The 22,030-nt window shown below is 56.3% G+C and overlaps 1 protein-coding gene across 1 annotated transcript in view; it reads right to left on the minus strand.

Moving 5' to 3' along the window:
• ITGB4 (integrin subunit beta 4) overlaps positions 1-15,527 on the minus strand; it is a 32,120-nt gene extending 16,593 nt beyond the window's left edge. The window contains exons 1-21 of the mRNA XM_052657234.1: positions 15,430-15,527; positions 11,803-11,891; positions 10,725-10,807; positions 10,409-10,510; positions 10,066-10,270; positions 9,017-9,113; positions 8,659-8,830; positions 7,467-7,730; positions 7,105-7,194; positions 6,703-6,825; positions 6,098-6,262; positions 5,871-5,947; positions 4,778-4,980; positions 3,095-3,198; positions 2,893-2,991; positions 2,626-2,755; positions 1,914-2,036; positions 1,710-1,816; positions 954-987; positions 572-763; positions 211-314 (exon numbers count right to left, since the gene is read on the minus strand). Of these exons, the coding sequence (XP_052513194.1) occupies positions 211-314; positions 572-763; positions 954-987; positions 1,710-1,816; positions 1,914-2,036; positions 2,626-2,755; positions 2,893-2,991; positions 3,095-3,198; positions 4,778-4,980; positions 5,871-5,947; positions 6,098-6,262; positions 6,703-6,825; positions 7,105-7,194; positions 7,467-7,730; positions 8,659-8,830; positions 9,017-9,113; positions 10,066-10,270; positions 10,409-10,510; positions 10,725-10,807; positions 11,803-11,881 (2,553 nt within the window). The 5' untranslated portion in view covers positions 11,882-11,891; positions 15,430-15,527. The remainder of the gene's footprint in view (positions 1-210; positions 315-571; positions 764-953; positions 988-1,709; positions 1,817-1,913; positions 2,037-2,625; positions 2,756-2,892; positions 2,992-3,094; positions 3,199-4,777; positions 4,981-5,870; positions 5,948-6,097; positions 6,263-6,702; positions 6,826-7,104; positions 7,195-7,466; positions 7,731-8,658; positions 8,831-9,016; positions 9,114-10,065; positions 10,271-10,408; positions 10,511-10,724; positions 10,808-11,802; positions 11,892-15,429) is intronic.
• Positions 15,528-22,030: the final 6,503 nt, after the last annotated feature.

The raw sequence follows: 22,030 nt of genomic DNA on the forward strand, positions 1-22,030 counted from the left end.
ATGGCCACGGGCATGAACAGTGGCTCTACCCTTCTGGAAGCATTCACAGGGGGCAGATCCCAGGGTGACCCCCTGGCCATGTACATGTCCGAGGAAGCCCTTCTTTCCCACCTGGATACATCCAGGCGCCACGGCAGCTTCCCTCTGCCCTCCTGCCACCTGTCTCACACCCGGCCCAGAGGCACCCGCTGCCGGGGACCAGCTCCTTACATTCTCTTCCACCTCCTGGCGCAGCTGGTCACACTCTCGTGTGCCAGGCTTCAGCAGGTTCTCGGTGCAGAGGCGGGCGAGCCGCAGGGACAGTCCGTAGGGCACTAGGGCAGGCGAGAAGGGGGGATCGTCAGTCCCATCATGGTGGGCACTGCAGAAGCCCCCTCCAGAAGCCGTGCTCGGACTGGGGGGCACTGGGGGCATGTACCCCTCAGGAAGGGTAGGAGGTAACAGGCATGTGCCTGCACCCGATACCCAGAGAAAAGAGGAATGTTGGATCCTGGAGCAGCGAGCAGTGGTGAACGTGCCCCGGGCCCTAAGGGCAGCGCCAGGAGCCGCGGTGCCTAGCCCCGGCCCTCACCCAGCTCTGAGGGGTTGATGCCAGCAGCGTGCGAGGCAAAGCCCGGCCGCTGCACATTGTTGGTGATCTTCCATCGGACCGTGTCGCGCCCCTTGAGGTTCCCGCTGCGCAGCAAGGGCGTGTCCAGGTGGTCCGAGGCCATCAGGTTCTCTCGCAGCATGTAGTGGTCTTCCTTGAAGCCCACCATGTGACCTGTGGGACCTGGGCCTCAGTACAGGGCTGAGGGGCTGCTTTCTAGACCCTCCCCCACTACACCCCACAGGTGGGACCCCCGCCACGGTCCCCGGCCTCTGTCCCAGACTTGGCGCCCTGCTTCCCCTCCACCCCCGCTGAAGGAGGAGCTGTCAGAGCCCCACCACCCCTGCCGAGGCCAGGCCCGTACCTTGGTTGCAGCAAGGGAGAAGGGCCAGGCAGGCCTAGGAGGCAAGGAGGGTGGGGATAAGAGCTGAGATGGCCGCACTGGCCCAGGGAAGTCCCTCCAGCTACTGCCTCCCACCCACGCCAGTGGTCCAGAGGGGTCAGCAGCGCCTTCCCCAGACATCAGTTACAGGGGCCTGGGTGTGGGCACAGAGGCGAACGGGGGAAGAGGGTACCCAAAATGCATGCCGTGAGACTCTGGTCCCACTATCTACTCCTGGAAAGTAAAAGGTTCTGTGATCAAACCCCTTTGGGAAGCACTGAATTCCTTCCCCGTGTAGTTTCATTATGCAAACAACTAGCTCAAAGGCTCCAAGAAGCCCTGCAGAGGAGAAACTGCTTTCTCAGAAGTATTTGATCACAGAACGCTTTTTCCCTGTAACACACATGAGTACGACCCTGGGGGCTGCTGTACGGGCACCTCTGCCCCCTTCAGTATCCCACGCCAGGCCATACTCTGCACTCTCCTGTCTCTGGTCTTTTCTCCCAGGGAGATGGCCAGCTCCTGGTGGGCAGAGCCCTTCCTTCCTGTTGGCTCTCGTGACCCTTTGCATGCAGCTGACCCCTGGGCCAGGGACTCCCAGGAATTCGGCCACTGGTGGCTGGCAGAGGCGAGGGGCTGGGGTGGGGATGGCACCAGAGCTGGGCGGAATGTGTGGGTTCACTTGGCCTCTGCCCCCTCCAGGGACCCCGGTGGGGTGGGGACCGGGGAAGCCCCCACCTTGCAGCAGGCACAGTACTTCCAGCAGAGCAGCAGCAGCAGGACCGGGAACAGAAGGAGGAAGATGAGCAGGGGGATGAGCCACCAGAAGGTGCCTGGGGGGCATTCTAGGGAGGAAAGAGGAGGAGGAGGGAGCCAGTGCCATCCCCCCGAAGCAGGTCTGACAGGCCACCCAGGCCCATCCCTGCCGGCCCGCCGGCTCACCCTTCCTCCTCTGCACCAGGACGGTGCTGTTGGGCCCAGGGGCGCTGTCACCCTCCACGGTGTAACTGTAGGTACAGTCGTCATCCTCATCCCGGAAGGAGCAGTGCTCCACCACCTCCTCCGCTGCAGACACAGACGGTCAGCAGGGCACCCGACCCCAGCCCGGAGCACCTCAGGGCCTGGCGAGGGGTCCACTCCTCACCACGGCCTTGCTCTGGGGCCCACCTCGCCCATCACGGGGTTGGCATGGAGGGGAGGAGGCCTCTCCCTGGGGTAGAATGTGAGTTCCCGGCAGACTGTGCACACGGGGTCGGGGGGGTGGGTAAAGTGGGGGCTGCCCTGCCCAGGACTGTCAAAGCCTGCAAATCTGTGCCTGTCCTGGGCATCACTCAGGAGCTGGGCTTCTAGAACATTTTTCTGACCAGAGGAAAGGAGGCTGTGTGCCCCAGGGCCCATTTTTGCACCTTTGCTATGATCATGGCCCCCTCCCCAGGACTGGGTGCCCTGGCCAGACTGTGCGTCCCCTCCCTGGGTCTGTGTGCCCGGTCTGGATTCTGTGACCACTCCCCAGGCCTGGAACCACTCTTTGCAGACTGCCTGTCCTCACTTTGGACTACGAGTCCCCTACCCAGCTCTACAGCCCCGCCCCGATGAGCGACACCCCCACCTCTCAGAGGTCTCCCCTTGCCTAGTTCTCTTGCCTGCCCTGTACCTTTCTTAAGCTCATCCACCATCTTGACCTTGAAGCTGCACTCCTCGCACGTGCGCCCCTTCTTTTCACCGGTGCCCCAGGCCTGGCACTGCACGCAGGAGCGCAGGTCCTCACAGAGGCCCAGGCGGATCTGGGTGGGCGAGGAGGAGGGGCAGACGGGCACTGTGCTGGGTGGCCCCTGCCAGGCCCGCTCCCGCAACCTCACCCCCTTGGGCAGCCCCCATGGCGATGGGTCCCCGCACCCACACCCAGCGAGTTTGGCCTCACCGCCGAGTAGTTGATCTCACAGACAGTGTCCGTGTAGAGCGACTGTTGGTTGCAGTGGCAACGCCCGCACTCGCAGTAGCCACGTCCGTTACAGAGGCCCTGAGGCGAGAGGGGGCCCCCGTGAGCCAGCTGCGCCCCCATCCCTGTCTGAGAGAGGGGCCCGCCCCCTGTCCCCCACTGCCTGCCGCATGCCCAGGCCTACCCCGTTACTATCGATGCAGGTGGCGTTGCTGAGAGGACAGTCACAGCTCAGGCCTGTCCAGCCAGGCTCACACATGCACTGGCCCATGGAGCAGCGTCCCCGGTCTGCAAAGAAGGGAAGGCAAGAGAGGAGCGGCACATTTGCACCTGCAGTCCAGGCTGCCCAGCTGGCGGAGCTGCCTTGGGGGCTAGGCTATCTCCAGCCACAGGCAGAGTCATCTCTTCCTCTCTTTCCTGGAGTTCCCTTCTCTCCATTTTTCCAGCTCTATTCTGCCCTCTACCTTCCACTCTGCAGATGGAGTGATCACCCTAAAACACAAACCCAGACACATGTCTCCCCTGTTTAAGAACCTCTGATGAGTCCTGGCCAATGCAATAAGGTAAGAAAAAGAAATAAAACATACGTATTGGAAAGTAAGAAATAAAAAACTGTCATTTGCCAGTATCAGAAATGTCCCCAAATAGCAAGAAGAATCTATAGATAAGTTACTAGGTTTCATAAGTTAGTTGAGCAAGGTGGCTGGATAGGAAGTTAACATATAAAGAGAAAATGAAATTAAAACCTTCAATGATTCCCTTTACCCAAAGGATAAAGTCCAATATCCTTGCTACAATAGGGGTTGACTAACTGCAGCCTGCAGGCCAAATCCAGCTCACCACCTGCTTTGGCAAAAGAGTTACTGGAACAGAGCCACACTCGTTTGCTTCCGTATTGCTTATAGCTGCTTTCTGCTACAACGCCAGAGCTGAGTAGTAGTGATAGAAATGGTTTGGCTTACAAAACTGAAAACATTTAATGTCTGGCCCTTTAAGAAAAAGTGTGGACTAGACTAAAACTGGTACATCCTGGCCTGGAATCCAACCCCCTCACACTCTGGCCCTGCCTCCTTTCCAGCAGCATCTCCCTCCCTTCCTATCTCATGGCTCCACCTGTGCTAAATACCTGTCTTTCTCCAGACATCCTGGGTTCTCCCTTCATTTCTCAGAGTATACTGTGGGGTAGGCAGGTAAAGAGAAGAGAAGGCAGATAAAAGCAAGAATGAAGGAAAGAGTAGACCCTCAGTGGCAAGTATACAGTTGGGATTTAATAAGTATTTGATGAGTGGATTTTCATTCAATCTCCTCCATTTACCCAGTCAGTCCTTCCCTGTGGCCCTGTGGGTTCTGTGGCCCTTGCCCAGTTCCAGAAGCTCTGGCCAGCCTATAGGCCCCTGGCCTGGACCCACATTGTGTTGGGCCCTGTGGGATGCATTACCCCAGGCCCTGCCTGCCAGAGATGTAGCACCTTCCAAGAGAGGAAAGATCACCATGCCTTATAGCACCAATCCCTGAGACTGAGCTGGGTAGTACCCACCCTAGTGGGATGGGAGAGTGGAGAAGAAGGTGGGCATGGACTGGAGGACCTCAGGGGAGCCAGAGTCTTAAACATAAGGGTAATGTCATGCTGGTAGGGGCCTTGGGCATCAAGTTTTTGGAGGAGGAGAGAGGTCCCAGGTTGGGGCTGGACTTGGGGGTGGCGCTCAGGGAATCTGGAGGAGGGCTAGGCCTGGACGTGGGGATTCTGACTCCTGGTGTGGCTCTCCCTACTTGGGCTCTGATGGGAGAGCCAGTGGGGCAGGGTGTGGGCTGGGCACCCAGGCCACCCCCAAAGCCCCGTGCCACCCGACTCGGGTCAGCAGCTTACCATTGCAGAGGAACCCAGAGGTGCGGGGGCACTGGAAGTTGTCATATTCACAGAACTGACCCTCGTAGCGGCCTTCGCCGTAGCACACACAGTGGCCACACTGGCATTCGCCCCGCCCGGAGCACACCTTGTCCTCGCCCTCCCGCCGGCAGGGCTGCAGGTCGCTCTGGGAGCCGGTGGAGCAGTTACAGGTCTTGCCGCTCCTGCAGGAGGAGCCAGTCACTTCCCCACTGCCCAGCAAGAAGGCTGGGCCTTCACCATCACATTTTACAGATGAGGAAACTGAGGCTCTAAATGGGTCTAAGTTAAGCAGACAGCAGTGGTTGAACTGAACTCAAACCTCAGTTCCCTGAGACCCTCCCTCTGTCCCCTCAAGCCACGACAAATCTGTTCGGTGTCTTGAAGCTTGAAAAGCCCTTATTCTTACTATCACTCATTCGTGACTCACTTCTGCTCAGGGAATAGGGGCCCATGGCTCAAATGTGCTGTGTGCTCAGTCGTGTCCGACTCTTTGCACCTCCATGGACTGTAGCCCACCAGGCTCCTTTGTCCATGGGGTTTTTCCAGGCAAGAATACTGGAGTGGGTAGCCATTTCCTTCTCCAGGATGGCTCAGATACTAAAGGTTCAAAAAGGATGGAGGGCAAAGTCAGCCTCCCCCTCTGCCTGACCCACAAGACCCTGATGGCCACCGTCCTGATTCTTAAATGACTTTCCAGAGATAATCCGATATACCCAGGTATTTTTTCAAGAATTATCCAGGTTTTTTTTTTTTTGGGGGGGGGTGGCGGTGTTGCACTGGATGGCTTGCAGGATCTTAAGTTTCCTGATCACGGAATGAACCCACAGCTCCAGCCATGAGAACACCAAGTTCTAACCACTGGACCATCAGGGAATTCCCAAACCCATGTTTTTCAAAGTGCTTTGAATTAAATCCACCAACTGGATGTGCCCCTTTCTCAGCCTTTTCTATGCCTGGCTGCCACCCTCTCCTCAGCCTGCCTCCATGGTATGCCCAGCGTCAAGTGCTTGTGGGCCCCTTCACTGGGAGCTGCTGGCATTCTGGGTGCCAGCTTCACCCCCTTCACACTTACCAGCCCTCATGGCACACACAGTGTCCGCACATGAAGTCCCCGTGGAAGCTGCAGCGAGATGACCGCTCCTCTTTTTGCTGGAATAAATTCGTGATGAGGTGGGTGGGGGAAGGGCAGGAGATGCTTGCCGGCACCCCGAAAAGGGAGCTCTGCTTTGTTACTCGGGTCCCCGGGCGGTCAGCTTAGCCTTTCCCTGCCCGCGCCCCCTGGGCAGGGCTGTGTCATACCAGCTCACAGGAGCACACGTCACAGATGACGCCCACATCCATCCGGAGGCCGTTGGAGAAGGATGGCTTCAGATGGATGGTGCCCTTCTGGTCTGCCTCCGGCAGCTGGCACACATGAGCCCCATCCAAGTCCTCGATGGCCCGCAGCTGCACTTGGTATGTGCCCTGCGAGGACCCCGCCTTTAGCCGAGGCAGGCCCAGCTGGACCAGCTGGGATGGCAGTTCTACCTGGAAGCTCTCAGCCCTAAAGCTTCAGAAATGTGTCTGGCCCCTGCCACCCAGCTCCCTGCCCGTCCTTCCTCAGGGCTGCCAACTCGCTTCCTCCAGGCAGAGTCAGGATAACAAGAGCCCGACAGTAAGCAGGGCTGCCTTCGGCCCGCTCGTTCAGCTGAGCAACCCGGGCCCCATGCTGACTGATCTCCGCTTTACAGCTGAGCACCAGCCAAGGGCAGGGCAGAGCTCAGCCAAGGGGCTGCTCCAGGGGGCTTCAAACCCAGATCTGTCTGACTCGGGAGGCCACATTCTGGATCTCTGTTTGGGTAGACCCCACCCCACAGGGTGCTGTCCCCAACCTCCCCTCTCTCGGGGCCCCCATGGAGGCATACCACTTCCCCTCGCCGGATGAAAAAGGACCCCGTGTCCGTCTTCTGGAACATCCTAGAGGTGACCTCTGTCCGCAGGCCTCGAGGACTGTCCAGGGCCCGAATGTCCAGGTTGGAGCGGATGCGCTGAAAGGGGGCAGGTTATCGATGACCTGGGAGGTGGGGCCCAGACCCGCCTGCTGCGGCCTGGCTGCCTGAGCCGCAGCCTTACCTGCACGGAGGCCTGGGTGCCGGGGGCTCATGGGAGCAGAGCCTGCAGGAGCCTGGGGCCAGCCCGGGGAGCTCCTCAGGGACCGCAGGAGGCCCTTCTGCCCTCCCATCCGGTTTTCCCATCCTCTGTCATCCGGCCATCTCTTGCGCCCACCCCCGCCACCCTTGGGCCCCGCAGCCCGCACTGGCCCTCACGTTGAAGGCTTCCTGCAGCAGATCGACAATGTTGGACGAGTCCTCCTGCAGCACCCCCAGTGAGGAGACGGGGAAGTAGGACGACAGCCTCTGCGGGAGAGAAAGCCGGGCCCGGGGCTCAGCCTCTGACGGGGGCCATCGCTCCGGATCCAGACGGGAGCTCTGGGGCTCACCCGCTTTGCGGGTGGGGGACGCTCTCAGCTCCTGCCTGCTGGGGAGTGGGGTCAGAGGATGGGCACATGACCGCCTCTTCCCACCAGGGCCCATCTGAAGTTTCCAGAAGGAAGGAAAGGAGGGTGGCGGGTGTGTCTGAGAAGTTCCATGGGTCCCTCCCCCAAGCCCAGGGAGGCCCAGCCACGTACCTCGTAGTAGCTATAGGAGTAGTTGGTGACGGCGAAGATGGGGATGATGTTGTGCTGGCCGAGCAGGCGCACCAGGGTGGGCACCGACGGGTAGTCCTGCATCTTGTACTGAGTGTAGGTGCCCGTGGGGTCCAGGTGGCACTCCTCGTCGTTACGCCTCATGATGCCGGCCAGTACGTTGGCCCCGTCGGCCTCGTAGTGGAAGGCCGACTCGGTGGAGAACACCAGCAAGTGGGTGCTGTCAGGGCGCCAGCCGATGTCCCTCTGGGGAGAGCAAGAAGGGGGTGCCCGTGGAGCAGGCAGCCTGCTGACGGCAACGTCACAGTGCCGTGCATCATCACGGCGAAGGCGCGTCCCAATGCGGTGCTCAGCAAGGACTCAGGATTCACAGCCTCTGTGAGCAACGCTCATGACAAACAGTGCCGGGAGGATGACCAGGGTGGGGAGGGGGCGCAGAAACCAGCCATGGGGAGCGGGAAATGGACACAGGGATGGTGCCCACAGTGGGCACCACGCAAGATGGGAGCCAGTTTCAGCCAGCTGTCCCCCCAAGGTCTCAATCACTCTGCGAGCATCTCTCAACTGCACAGAAAAACGGACACCACGCCAACGTTCAACAAGAGACTTAAAACAGGGACAGCAGCGCATGGCCATTTGTTTGAGAAATATATAGGGTGGTTTTGGAAACCATGTTTATAAAAGCAATAGGTGGGGGGAAAAAAGGGCAGAATATAACGTGCACTGATTTCGACTACACAAGGGAACAATACACGCTGCCGGGGTATCAGGCAGCTGTCTCTGTGATGGTGGTGGAATTATGGGCAATTTCTGTTCTTTGTTTTCCAAATTGTCTATACCATCAGTGCATTATTGTTTAAATGAAAAAATTGATGTGCACGTAAAAAGTGCCCTCTTCTAGCACAGCTGGAGATGGGTATTAGCAGGGAGCTTGGGCTCGGGGCACTGAAGATTTTGGAATGCCGAGGCTCAGGTCCACCTTGGTGACCAATACAAAACCAGGGTAAGACTGCTCAGGCCCCAACACCTCTAAACTTGGATTGGAATTGAGAGTCCCCCAGAGGGTCTGAGCTTGTCTGAGAGCATGGGGGCCCCAGCCTGGCACCAGAGCAGGCCAGTGGGCAGCTCTTGACACAGCGCTGGTCTAGGCCAGAAGGAGCCTCCCGGCACTCACGGTGCACACGGCCGTCTGCAGGATGGCATCGAAACCTCCTTCGGGGGCATCCAGGTTGCCTGAGATGCGCTCCCCCTTCAGCTTGTTCCGGAACTCCTCCACATCTTCCGTCAGGCTGATGACATTCTTGAAGGAGAAGGGGGGATCACTGTTGGGCCAGGGTTCCTTCAGCCTGGGAAGGTGGGAAGGGGAGCATCACGGAGAGAGAAAGTCAGGGAAGAAGACCCCCATGCCCCGCGCCCACCCTCCTTGTGGACCAGCCCTTGGCTCAGTGTAACCCCAAGATTTTCAAAGTGCCTTGGTTGAGGGGAGGTGGGCCACCTGGCCAGGACCCCCGTCCACTCGGTCCATCACTCACTTCTCAGGCCTCATGTCCGTCTGAGGGACGCTGACTTTGTCCACGAATTTGCCAAATCCTATTGTGTAGTCACTGGTGAGCTGCCTCAGGACCTGAGCTGGGCATCAGTAGGAAAGACAGGGGGCAGCTGTGGGTGGGATTGACAGAGAGTAGCACAGAAGCAGACACGCTGCCATGTGTAAAATAGTGGCCGGGGGATTCGCCTCAACCCCGGCGGCTCTGGGACAGCCTCGAAGGGTGGGATGGGTGGGAGGTGGAGGGGGCTTTCAAGAGGGAGGAGGTCATATGTACACCTACGGCTGATTCATGTTGGTGTATGGCAGAAACCAATGCAATGTTGTAAAGCAATATCCTTCAATTAAAAATAAATAAACTTTTTAAAAACAAAAAGAAAGGACAGCTGAGCCCCAAGAACCCCACATCCACATAGGTGTTGGGGGCTGGTTTGGGAAGGAGGAAGAGGAAGAATAACTTAATAACTTAACGTCAACGTTTTGCATGTTTGGCATCAGTTGGTGCACACAGCAGCCCTGTCATTATTTACAGATGAAGGGAATGGGACTCAGGGGACCCAGAGTCACACATGCAGCAAGTTGGAGGGGGCGGGTGGGGAGCTGGACCAGACGTCTGTTGAGCTCGGACTTAACCTCAGCCTCATAGCAGCTGGGACCCTCCTTGTCAGGACCAGAGGAGGGCATTTCCTGGCAGTCCAATGGCGAGGACTCTGGGTTTCCACTGCAGAGGCACGGGTTTGACCCCTGGTCAGGGTATTAAGACCCCACAAGCCACGTGACACGGTCCAGCCAAAACACCCAAAAAGGACCAGAGGGGGTCTGGGGCCCACCCAGTGGGGCCCTCCTCTATACTGCTGAGTGGTTATTGGGGGTCTGGTCAGGACTCTCCTCTGAGAATGGGGAGGAGTTCTTGGGGTGCTCAGAAGTCCTGTCCTTCCTTGTGGAGTGGGTATAGCTAGCCTGAGCCCTGGCCTCCTGAGCAGCTGGGGGTGGGGGGGGCACCCTCTCCTTGCCCCGCAGTCTTCCTCTCCATACCCAGATCCTGCCCCATCTTCTTGAGGTTGTCCAGATCATCAGACATGGAGTTGGAGAAGTCCATGAGGATATACAGGTCCATGGGGCTCTCCAGGGGCTCAAACACCTGCAGCTCGAAGTGCCGCTCCTCGCCCGGCCGCAGCCGCACCCGCAGTGCCTGGGGGGACACCTGGCTGCGGCGCAGCGTGGTGTCGATCTGCCTTTCCTGTGCCCAAGGGAGGAGGACAGCTGGCTGGAAGGCCTCTCCAGATCTAATGGAGAGACTGCTCAGCCAGGGGACCCCATAACGCCCCATAAGCAGATGGCCTTGAGCTTGCCTCCCCCTACCCCCGACCCCGGGCACCTCCATGATCTCGTAGCTGCTCTCCATGACCACCACGCTCTGCAGCCGGCAGCCGGCAGCCAGCAGCTCAGCCTGGGTGTTGCAGCGACGTTCCTTGAACACCTGGCCAGAAGGAGACAGGGTCAGGGGGGCCGTGCCCGTTCCCACTGCTCTCCTAACCCCGGATTTACGCCCCTCGATTTTCCTGAACCCTTGCCTGTTGTCCCACGCCCGGCTGGCCCAAGGCTGGGCCGAGGGTGGGGCAAATGTGGACTCGGCCAGAGCCCAGGGGTGGGTGCGCAGGCTGGGGAGGCGGCCCGGCTGGGCAGCAACACACCTCGTCCGTGCAGTAGGCGCAGTCCTTGTCCACGCGGATGCACTCTGTGCAGCTCTTCACCTGGGCCTTCTTGCAGCGGTTCGCTGCGGAGCAGAGCGGGGTGGGCCCACTGAGACAGGTCTCCCCCAGGACCAAGCCCTCCCCTTAAGCATCCTCATTTGAAAGAGGTAGGGACTCTCTCCCAAGATAGAGAGGGGGAAACAGAGGCCAATGGCTACGCGGTTAGCAACCTGAGGAGCCAGGTCTCAAACTGGGACTTTCCACCCAAGTCTGGAGGGAAGGAGGGTAGGGGCTGAGATGGAGGCGCTGGCCCATTTGCTGGCGGGGACACCCTAACCAGCCCCCTTGCCTGCTCCTCGGGGATTGTCTTTCTTTTATCAGTGTCCCTAGTGCTGAGCCTATGCCCTGCACATGGTAAGTTTTTAATAAATAAATGAGGTGAAACTTCAGTTTCCCCAAAGGTTGGGATACCGTCTGGTTTTGTTCAGTTAAAATCACAGTGAGGACCCGCCCTCGCTAGTGGGCAGGGCTCCTGGACTTTCAGGAAAAGGAGTGCTGTCAATGTTTAGCAGTGTCTCCAGTGAGGGCAGGGAAGCCCTGACTTGCAGCATTTACCGATTTCCAAAGTATAAATGTTCCCACCACGGACTGCTTTGAGCTCCCAGCCATGGCGTCCACTGACAGGCACTATTCCATCAGTAGGAGCCCTTTGCGGACTGCAGACACTCAGAGAGCCGGTGTCGATCACCTCCCTCTCCTTCAAATTCCCATAAAATCTTTCAACTCCGCTGTCCAGGCCTCAGCACACCCTGCAAGCGCCTGCCTTCTCTGAGTGGATGTCTTTTCTCTCCTTCAGACCAAGTCTCCTTGTGCTTCGCTAAGTGTTTGGGCCACACAGCTCAGGATCATGGCTCCACAACCCTTGAAGTGGGTGGTGGCTGTTTGCTGAATGGCTGAGTGAGGGTCTGGGCCAGACACTGAGTGACAGCCTCCCCCCACACCCCTGATACCTTAAGGGCAGGGCCTTGAAAGCTGAGGCCCCGCCAAGAAGGGTGCTGCAGGGGCGTGTCCGACTCACCCATGTCCCCGGGGAAGCTGACGCTCAGCAGGGCTGCCAGCAGCAGCCTGGTCCAACGGCTGGGATGTGGCCCTGCCATCCTCCTCTTCCTGTAAAACACCCACAATTGACACATGATGCCTGACAACCCTGGTCCACGTGTCAGCTCACTGGGTCCTCATCAGAGCTCCACCGTTCCCATTGCACAGATGTACAAACTGAGGCTCTGAGAATTTTAGTGATGTTCCAAGGCCACCTGGCCTACAAGTGGCAGGGCCCAGGACCCCTGATCCCTCTTTTCCTCTGCCCCCTTCCTTGGCATCGCTAGAGCGGCCAGATGCCCTGAAGGCCTACGCCCTGCCAGGGAGGCCCCCACCCTCTCACCACTGAGGACTGTGGGCTCTGAGCTTGTCCCACCACTAGGTCTCTTGTACTGGGCTCCCCGGAGGGCAGACCAGGGATTTTTTTCCACCCTCGCCTTTCAGACCCCACTGGGTTGGGTCAGGCTTGGCAGGGACAGGGCCACCCTAGAGGGTCCTGGCCCGCTTACTTGCCCTCCAGTGATGGGATACAGCCTAGAAGGAGGGGGGTCCTCCGCAGTACTGGGGGCCTAGGGAAGGGAGGACATGATTTGCTACTCAGCTAAGTTCTGCTGCCTGGCCCATCAGAGGAGGGGGTCCCCGCACCTGTGCCTGCCCGAGTTGAGTTGGGGGATTCTGAGCAGATCACCCTTTAGAAAGTTAGCCTGGAGGGGGATTAAAAGCCCCTGCAGCCCACTCATACACACACACACTGCCAGCCACCCCAGGACACCCCATCTGCCTTTGCGTCACTGTTTTTTTTAAAATGATTTATTTATTCATTGCTTTTGGCTGTGCTAGGCCTTCTCCTCAGTTGCGGTGCGCAGGGTTCTCCCTGCGGTGGGTTCTCTGCTTGCAGCTCCCGGGCTCTAGGGCACAGTCTCAGTGGTGTGGCACACGGGCTTAGCTCCTCCTTGGCATGTGGGATCTTCCTGGATCAGGGATTGAACCTGTGTCTCCTGCATTGGCAGGCGGATTCTTTTACCACTGACCCAGGGAAGGCCCCTTTGGTTCAACTTTTAAACCATCTCGAGTCATTGGTGACCTTCGGGGGCAGGCAGTGACATTCCTGAGAACGTTTCAAGATGGACAGCCTGCTGAAGAGAAGAGCTGGCCAGAGGCGCCTGGCCTGGCAGAGCTGAGGGCAAGAGTGACCGCCCGGCCTCCTTCTCCAGAGCCAGTCACCCAGCAGCCCGAGACTAGACCATGCCTACTGGCCCTCAGCCTTGAGTCCTCGCGCAGGCCTTGGCTTGTGGGGCAGGCACACCCCAGGCTCTGGGGAGACCCGAGGGGCTGCAGGAGGGCATGCCTCCGTCTCTCCGAGGCGGCGACCAGGAGCTCCACCTCATCCGCAGGCAGTCAGCTGGGGAGGAGCCCGCCTCTAAGATGGGTCTGGGGTAAGGGTGCCCCAAGCCAGCCGAGGAGGGGTGCTTCTTGGGGGGAAATGGTTTTCCTGCAGCCTTGGGGCACAGGCACCACACCCACAGGCTACACAATACTGGCTGCTTCCCCGGGCTTCCCTGGGGCACCATTATACATGCAGGTACAGGCACTGCCCAACCCGGCTCTTACTCACTCTCCTGTGCCCCCAGGCTGGGCACACAATGGGCAAGTGCCCAGCATGTCACGTACATAATCGCCATTTAATCTGCACAGGAACCAGTGGGGGAATGACTGCCCGCTCCCCTTTGTCCAGACGAGATGGGGCAGTGCAGCAGCAGCACCCCCGCCCCATTTAACCTTCACATTATATTCAGAGACTCTAAAATAGCAGCGATGCACACAGGAGTGTTGTGTTTTTCTCAACTTGTGTTTTTAAACTTTTTTTTTTCTTTTTTAAGGCTGAATCTTGCCGCATGAGAAATTTTAGTTCCCCAACCAGGAAATGAACCTGTGCCCCCTGCGTTGGGAGCATGGAGTCTTAACCACTGGGCCACCAGGGAACTGCCTAAAAAGCTTTTTTGTTTTTGGCCACACCGAGTGACTTGTGGGACCTTGGTTCCCTGACCAGGGATTGACCCCAAGCCCAGACAGTGAGAGCACCGATTCCTATCCACTGGACCACCACTGCATGCATGCTCAGGCGTGTCCGACTCTTTGCTACCCCACAGACTGGAGTCCGCCAGGCCCCACTGTCTATGGGAGTTTTCCAGGCAAGAATACTGGAGTGGGTTGCTATCTTCTCTTCCAGGGGATCTTCCTGACCCAGGGATCAAACCCGTGTCTCCTGCATTGGCAGGCAGACTCCTTACCACTTTGCCACCTGGGAAGCCCTGGACCACCAAGGGGCCTCCCTAAAAAGTTTTCAAAGTAGTCATTGGTGGGTGAAAACATGTCACATAAGAGGACTGTGGGCTTCCTGGGAGACGTGACTGTGGCGGCATGGGAAGAGCCCTTGGAACACGAACCCTCCAGGCTACTCTGGGTCCCACCAGGCGCGGGGCCTTTTTATGTAGCAGCCGGTCCCGGAAGTGAGTGCTTGCCACCCACTGTTATCACATAGCGGCACACCCAGTCTGGCAGGCTCAGGGACATACATACTCTTGGACACACGCTATGGTCCACATAATGCGGGCTCAGCGTTCTCCTGATACCTACCCCATGGGACCCCCGCTTGGCACGTCTGCACCCGCCCTCCACAGCTCTCTTCCCTCCTGCTTCCCTATCCTCTGGCCCCTCTGCTGCGCTATCACCCGCAGATTCAAGGCCAAGGAGACAGACGGACACCCCTTCCCCGCTGTCCCTCCTGCTTTCCTTTACCCGCTCAGCCCCCTGGGACAGAGACCTGCAGACTTCACGTCCAGCTGTGGTCTGAGGCAGCCACAACCCTGTCCAGCCTTGGGCTCAGGGTGTGGCCAGGCCACTGGGGAGAAGAAGGAGCCCAGGAGGAGCCATCTAGAGGTCCCCACCTACAACCGGACAGGGCCACCTGGGGCTGAGAGGATGGGGACGGGGGGCTGGCCCTGGAGGAGGTCACAGTGGTGGGCCATGAGGTCAGGAGGGCTTCCTGGAGGAAGGGTGTCCTGAGCTGACTTTGGGAGCAAGGCAGACATGTGCCCAGCCAGGAGAGGAGAGTCAAGGAGTCCCCAGACCCCAGCTGCACGGTGGCACCACCCAGCCAAATCAGAGGGTCTCTGCCTCTAGGTGTCTGCTTCTTTTTGAACCCCAGAAGTGCCCAGCCCAGTAGGCCACCCACCGGGCCCCTGCCCACCACTTCTCCCAAGCGCCCACCCGACGCCCAGACCTCTCCCTGCTGCCCTCCTCCACCCAGAGGTCTGACAACCAAGCGCCTTCTCCAGCTCTGCCTGTTCCCTTTCCGCCGGGGGTCCCTGGACACACCCGGGCAGGCAGGGCACCTGCCCTGGGGGGCCGGCCGGCCTTTAGGAAAGGAAGAGCCGGGGAAACAAAAGCCGCCGGCCCACCAATCAGCTCCCCGTCGGGCTGCCCGGGGCTGGGGTGCGCACTCCCTTTCCGCTTCTCCCCTCGGAGATCTCCTAGAGAGCGCCCAGCCTCGGCGGCTCGGGGCCCTGGAGGGGCGGGCGGAGTGCGGGGGGATGGCTGGACCTACCTTGGGGCGGACTCGCACCCTGCCCGCGCTGGGCTCCGCTCGGCGGCTCCAGATGCGGCGCGCGGGCGAGCCGGGACGGTGCGGAGGGCGGGCTGCAGGGAGGGCGGGCGGCGGCGGGGAGGGGACCGCTTTATGGGGCGGGCGGCAGGTAGGAAGGAGGCGCTGGTGAGTCAGGCCGGCCGCATTCCTACGCGCGGCGCGCACCTGTCGGGGCAGGAGCCGGGCGCTGCCGCCTCTGGGCCCGCCCCCCGGAAAGGGCTGCGGCTCCCGCGGCGCCCGGCCCCGCGCCCCGACCCAGGGCGGCGGGGCCGGGGAGGAGCCACCCGCCTCTCTCCGGTCCAGCCCCGGGGGCCGAGCCTCCTCGCCCCTCCGAGCTTCAGGCTCGGGGGCTGGGTTGCCCCCAGCTGGAGGCGGCCCCTCCTAGCCCCCTTCTGGGACCGCCGTCCCTCTCCTCCAGACCCTGGGCGGGGAGCCATCGCCCCTGCCCTGGGGAGCCGTCGGGAGCCCCAGACACACAACCCGACAATCATACACCGTGCATCCCCTCACTGTGTGCCAGCGCCGAGGACGAGCCCTCGGCTGCCCCAGGCGGGGTCTGCCTTCCCAGCATCTTAGTCTCCCCAACTCGCCAGCGCATTCACCCCGTGGGCCCAGAGGGAGCTCTGGGCAAGGACTGGTTGTCTGAGTGTCTGCAGGCAAGCTAATTAAATCTTCTTAAAGCGAGAGTAATGCCCCTCAAGAGGCAGCCCCCACCTGAGGTTACAGCTGTTCTTGACGAGCTGCTGCACAAATCTGACCCCCACCCCACCCAGCTCGTTCTCTCTCAAGTGCTGCTGGTTAAGTGGGTTCACCTCTCTGGTGTTGCTCCATGACCTCAACTTGGTCTTTTTCTCTGGCTCCACCTTGCACAAAATGAGAGAGACCCCCAACCAAGCAGCTTCAAGCCAGCATCCTCTTGCATACAGGGACTGCGGCTCTTTTACACCAGGCTGGTCCCTTTACTTGGGGTCTTCCCACTCTTACCCAGCCTGGTTTATCCTCCTTATCCTTGAGGGCCTTATGCTGATGTCACCTGCTCTAAGAAGCTTCCTTGACCTCCCTGAACCCTGGACTGGGTTGTGTACCCCTGGGGCATGTTTTTTTTTTTTTATTTGCCACACTGGTTTGAAATAATCTGTTTAGGGGTCTCTTCCCTATTGCAGGGTGAACCCCAAGGATGGGCACGGTGTAGCACATCTTTTGATCCCCAGCACCTAGCTCAGTGCCGGGCACATAGCAGTTGCTCAATAAACGTGTAGTCGACACAGCCTCCCTGAGCCTCAGCATTCTCATCTGTAAACAGGTGCAAACACTGCCAACTCTCAGAGTGACCCTAGGAACAGCTGGGATTGACTGAGGAGCAGCCAAGGACAGCAAGCGCTCACTGCAACTGCGCGAGCCTCAGGTCACCCCTTTGGCTCCTTGCCCAGGCATCTGAGATCTGCTCTGCTTGGGCCAGGGGCTCAGAGGCTGACTCCTGGAATCGGGAGCTCTGTGGCAGAAGCCCCAGTTTGGTTGGGGCACCCAGGTCATGCCCGATGGATCTGAGCTAATCCAGCCATCACCCAGTCCACCCCGGGAAATACAGGCTCAGGGAGCAGCCTGCTGGCACCATCCATCCGGGGGTGTACCCCACAGTGGGGGCTGCTGATGAGCCCTCCAAGAGAAGGAGAGCCCGGCCCAGAGGCAGTAATGCCACAGACCCCACTGAGCCCAGCAACCCCTTCTCCTCCTCATTCCAGACACTTTAAAAAATGACTAATGGAGGGCTTTCCTGGTGGCTCAGTGGGAAAGAATCTGCCTGCCAATTTAGGAGACACAAGTTCCATCCCTGGTCCTGGAAGATCCCACATGCTGTGGGACAATGAAGCTGGTGTGCCACAACTAATTGAGCCTGCGCTCTAGAGCCCACCAGCCGCAACTACTGATGCCTGAACACCCTAGAATCCGTGGTCTGCGACAGAGGCCGCTGAAATGAGAAGCCCTCACACCACAACTAGAGAGTAGTCCTCACTCGCAGCATCTAGAGAAAAGCCCGCACAACGAAGACCTAGCATGGCCAAAAATAAATAAATAAAATCATATATAAAAAATGACTAGGGGGACTTCCCTGGTGATCCAGTGGTTAAAATGCAAGGGTCCAGTGCTTCAAATGCAAGGGGTGCAGGTCCAATCTCTGGTTGGGAAACTAAGATCCTACATTGTGCATAATCCAAAAAAAAAAGGCTAGGAGAACAGGAGTTTGGCAGCAGTTGAGAGGTGAGACGTGTACCCTGAGAGGCCCTCAGAAGACCAACCATGAGGTCCCTCGGGTTTCTTCAAGTCTGGAATTTCATTACCCAGAACCTGAGCATGGACCTGGGTCGGGGGGTGGTCCATGAATCATCTGAGAACACGTGTGAAACTCAAGGTGTATCTGACACGGGAATGTGGGTTTTCCGGGAAAGGATCCTTTGATTACACTGAATTCCCAAATAGGTACTGGTCCCCAAAGGGTTAAGGAGCTTTGTACTACATATTACTTCTATATAAAAAATAAAAATAAAACAAAACCCTCTATTGTCTGATTCTGCAGCCTTAGGGCCAGAGTGAGCCTGGTATGCAGTGGGGTTTCCTTCTGCAGACTTTGCCAAAGAGCTGAGGTCCCTGAAAGAGAGGTCCAGGAACGTCAGATGGCAGCTCCCACCTACCCACGCTCACTCCAGGGCCTCAGGGAGGCTAGACTTGCTCCCTCATTAGTTCAATCATTTATTCACTGACAAGCATTTAACGAGCTCTTATGCCAGGTGCTGGGGATCGCAGAGGAATGAGCCACACCACCTGCTTGCTTCACGGAACTCACAGTTTAAACCACGAACATCCGAGGTGGACGGCGTATTCTCCAGGGATGCACCACAGGAGGCACTACTTTTTGCCTGACCGTGTACATCAGTTGCGGTACCCGTTTCTATAAAGAAACAACTTAAATAATAAACGGACAGTGGATGTGTGACCAGAACAGTTTGGTGACCCGTCTAGAGACCTTGTATTAATCCCCACCACAGTTGACTGTTTAATCTTTCTTACTCCTAAAACAGCCTCTCCCCTCTCTCACCCCCAAACATTGACTTAAAAAAATCATTTTATTTGTATATTTTTGGCTGTGCTGGGTGTTTGTTGCTGTTCGGGCTTTTCTCTCATTGCAGGGAGCAGGGGTTACTCTCCAGTGGTTGTACAAGTGCTCCCCTTTGCGGTGGTTTCTCCTGTGGAGGGTGAGCGGGCTTAGGTAGTCGTGGCTCCCCGGCTCTAGAGCACAGGCTCAGTGCTTGTGGCAAACGGGCTTAGTTGCTCCTCGGCACGTGGGACCTTCCCGGACCAGGGATCAAACCTGTCCTCTGCATTGGCAGGTGGATTCTTAACCACTGAGCCACCAGGGAAGCCCGCCACTATTTTTTGCTTGACGATGTATGTCACTCATTGGAAGAGTAAGCACCTCTTCGGAGGTGCTCTGTTTTATTGGCTGGCGCAGGATGTTAGCTGGCTCACCATCTCTCTTAATTGTAAAAATGCATTTTCACTTTATGATTAAACAGTAAGAGGCGGTGATGGTGTTTTGTCATCCTGCCCTTTTCCCGACAAACTTTCACTGAACAGTTCTAGCATCCATTGTTGATCCTTGCTTGAATCAATTATTCTTTGGGGGTTGAAGAGTAGTGACTTTCTGTTTCTATATTTAATAAAAGGTATCCTTCAAATTAAAAAAAAAAGGTTTCCTTCATCAACTGGGAATGAATTATATACCTCCAAAATACAGGGTAAAATCTTCTCGAGTTATAGAACTTTGAACAATTACTATTACATTACAAAACAACCACTATGATTTTTTAAATTGTAGTAAAAACATAAAAATTACATCATAATCAGTTATTTATTTAGGCTGTACTTCGTGGCTTGAAGAATCTTAGTTCTCTAACCAGGGGGTGAACCCAGACTGGGGCAGTGAAAGCACCTAACCACTGGATTGCCAGGGAGTTCCCTTAATCTGTTTAAGTGTATAGATCAACAGTGTTAACTATGTACACATTGCTGGGAAACAGATTTCCAGAACTTTTTCATCTTGCAAACTGAAACTCTATACCCATTAAATGGCTCCTTACTCCCCACCTCCAACCCTGATTAACCATCATTCTATTTTCTGAATCAGTGATTTTGACCATTCTCAGTTCAGTTCAGTTCAATTGCTCAGTTGTGTCTGACTCTTTGCGACCCCATGGAGGCTTCCCTGTCCATCACCAACTCCTGGAGCTTGCTCAAACTCATGTCCATCGCGTCGGTGATGCCCTCCAACCATCTCATCCTCTGTTGTCCCCTTCTTCTCCTGCCTTCAATCTTTCCCAGCATCAGGGTCTTTTCCAGTGAGTCAGCTCTTCACATCAGGTGGCCAAAGTATTGGAGTTTCAGCTTCAGCATCAGTCCTTCCAATGAATATTCAGGACTGATTTCCTTTAGGATGGACTGGTTGGATCTCCTTGCAGTCCAGGGGACTACTACTACTACTGCTCTGGTGCCTCACGTGATTGGAATCACACAGTCTGTCTTTTTGTGTTTGGCTTATTCCACTTAGTATAACGCCCACAAGCTTCCTCTCTGTTGTAGCATGTGGCCGGGTTTTCTTCCCTTAAGGCTGAATATTTCATTGTATGTATAGACCACATTGTTTTTATCCATTCATCTGTTGATGGGCATTGGGTAGCTTCCGCCTCTTGGTTATTGTAAATTAAGCTGCTATGAACACGGGTGTGCAGTCATTATCTTCCAGACCCTGCTTTCAGTGTTATTGGATATAAACCCAGAAGTGATGGACCGCGTGGTAGTCCTATTTTTAATTTTTGAGGCTCACCATACTGTTTTCCATAGCAATTGCATCATTTTATAATCCCGTCAGCAGTGCACAAAGGTTAATTCTTTTAATTCTAACTTTCAGAGTAAAGAGTTGATATATTCAACTTGAATGGTGGCAGATACATTTTTTTCTGTTTTTTTCAAATCCAATGCCATGCACAGATGGATTTTCACTTATCCAATAGTTTACACTGGTGATGTTCTGATATAAATAAGCAAAATATGTTTGGTTTTTGCCTATGGTTCTTGGAAAAGCTCCGGAGCGATATAAGTGAAAGGAGTCTTTGTTATTTATAAGAAGCTCTTTTCAATAACAATAGAGTTCATGTTAATGAAGGGACTTTTGGAAAGCCACTGAGGTTGGGGGCACCGGTTGCCAGGGGAACCAACTACGTGATTAGAGTTGGAACTTTCAGCCTCAATACTCCCCCACCCTCACCCCAACCCCCAACCTTCAGAGAAGGGGGACGGGTTAGAGATTGACTTTCATCTCCAAAACAATGTCCAATGATTTAATGAATCATGTAATGAAGTGTGTGTGTGCTCAGGTGTGCAGTCATGTCTGACTCTTTGCGACCCCGTGGACTGTAACCTGCCAGGCTCCTCTGTCCATGAAATTCTCCAGGCAAGAATACTGGAGTGGGTTGCCATTTCCTACTCCAAGGGATCTTCCTGACCCAGGGATCAAACGCCTGTCTTCTGGGTCTCTTGCATAGGCAGACAGATTCTTTACCACTGTGCCTTCTGGGAAGCCCCTGCCTAGTCATCAGTCTGGCATAAAACCATAACCAGAGTGGGTTCTGACACCTCCAGATTGCTGGGTACGTGGAGCGCTGGGAGGGAGGGTGGAGAAACTCACCCTGGACTGAGTCCTGTGCTTCTCTTCCTTCTGGCCCATCCTGAGATCCTGAGTTGTATCCTTTCACAATAAACCGGTAACCTAGTAAGTAAACTGTTTTCCTGAGTTCTATGAGTCCTTCTAGCAAATTATTGAGCCCAAGGAGGGGTCATGGGAACCCCCAATTTACAGCCAGTCAGTGGGAAGCTGGGGAGGCCAGGACTTGCAATTGGCTTCTGGGCAGCAGACAGTCTTATGGGATGGAGCCCTTTTCACCTGTGGGGTTGGTGCTGACTCTGGGCAGTTGGCATCAGAAGTGCTTGGTTGTGAAAAGCCCACGCACTTGGTGTGAGAGCATAGCAGTGTACAGGCAGCAAGGGAGTTTTTCCTTTTTCACAATAATTGGTCAGTGGGAGGTCTTTTCAAACCAGTTCCTTTGACCTTTGAAACCCTCCTTGCAGTCCTCCCTGCTTTCTGGGAAACACTGGTGCAGTTTCACTTAGATTTCTGGATTAGCCCTTTCTCTGCGAGCAGCCCTGGTTCCTTTTTGGGAGGGAAGGTTAAGATTCGGGTGCTACATGTGCTTATTGCTACAACGGGCCAGCCATTGCTTCTGGGTCCTTCCGAAGGACATAGCTGGGACTTTTTATTTTTTGAATCATGAGCTCATATTGATATTTCCAATTCAAATTTAAAATGCATTTTCTGTGTCTTTCCTCTCTATACTTTTGGTTTTGTATTTCCTCCCTGTCTTAAACAAAAGCATATTCCCTGCACTGTTAGCACCTTGCTCTTTCTTTTTCTCCTGAGGACCATTCCAAATCTGGACACGGAGACTTTTCT

Source organism: Budorcas taxicolor, chromosome 19 (assembly GCF_023091745.1).
Source record: "Budorcas taxicolor isolate Tak-1 chromosome 19, Takin1.1, whole genome shotgun sequence".
Classification (NCBI taxonomy): Eukaryota; Metazoa; Chordata; class Mammalia; order Artiodactyla; family Bovidae; genus Budorcas; species Budorcas taxicolor.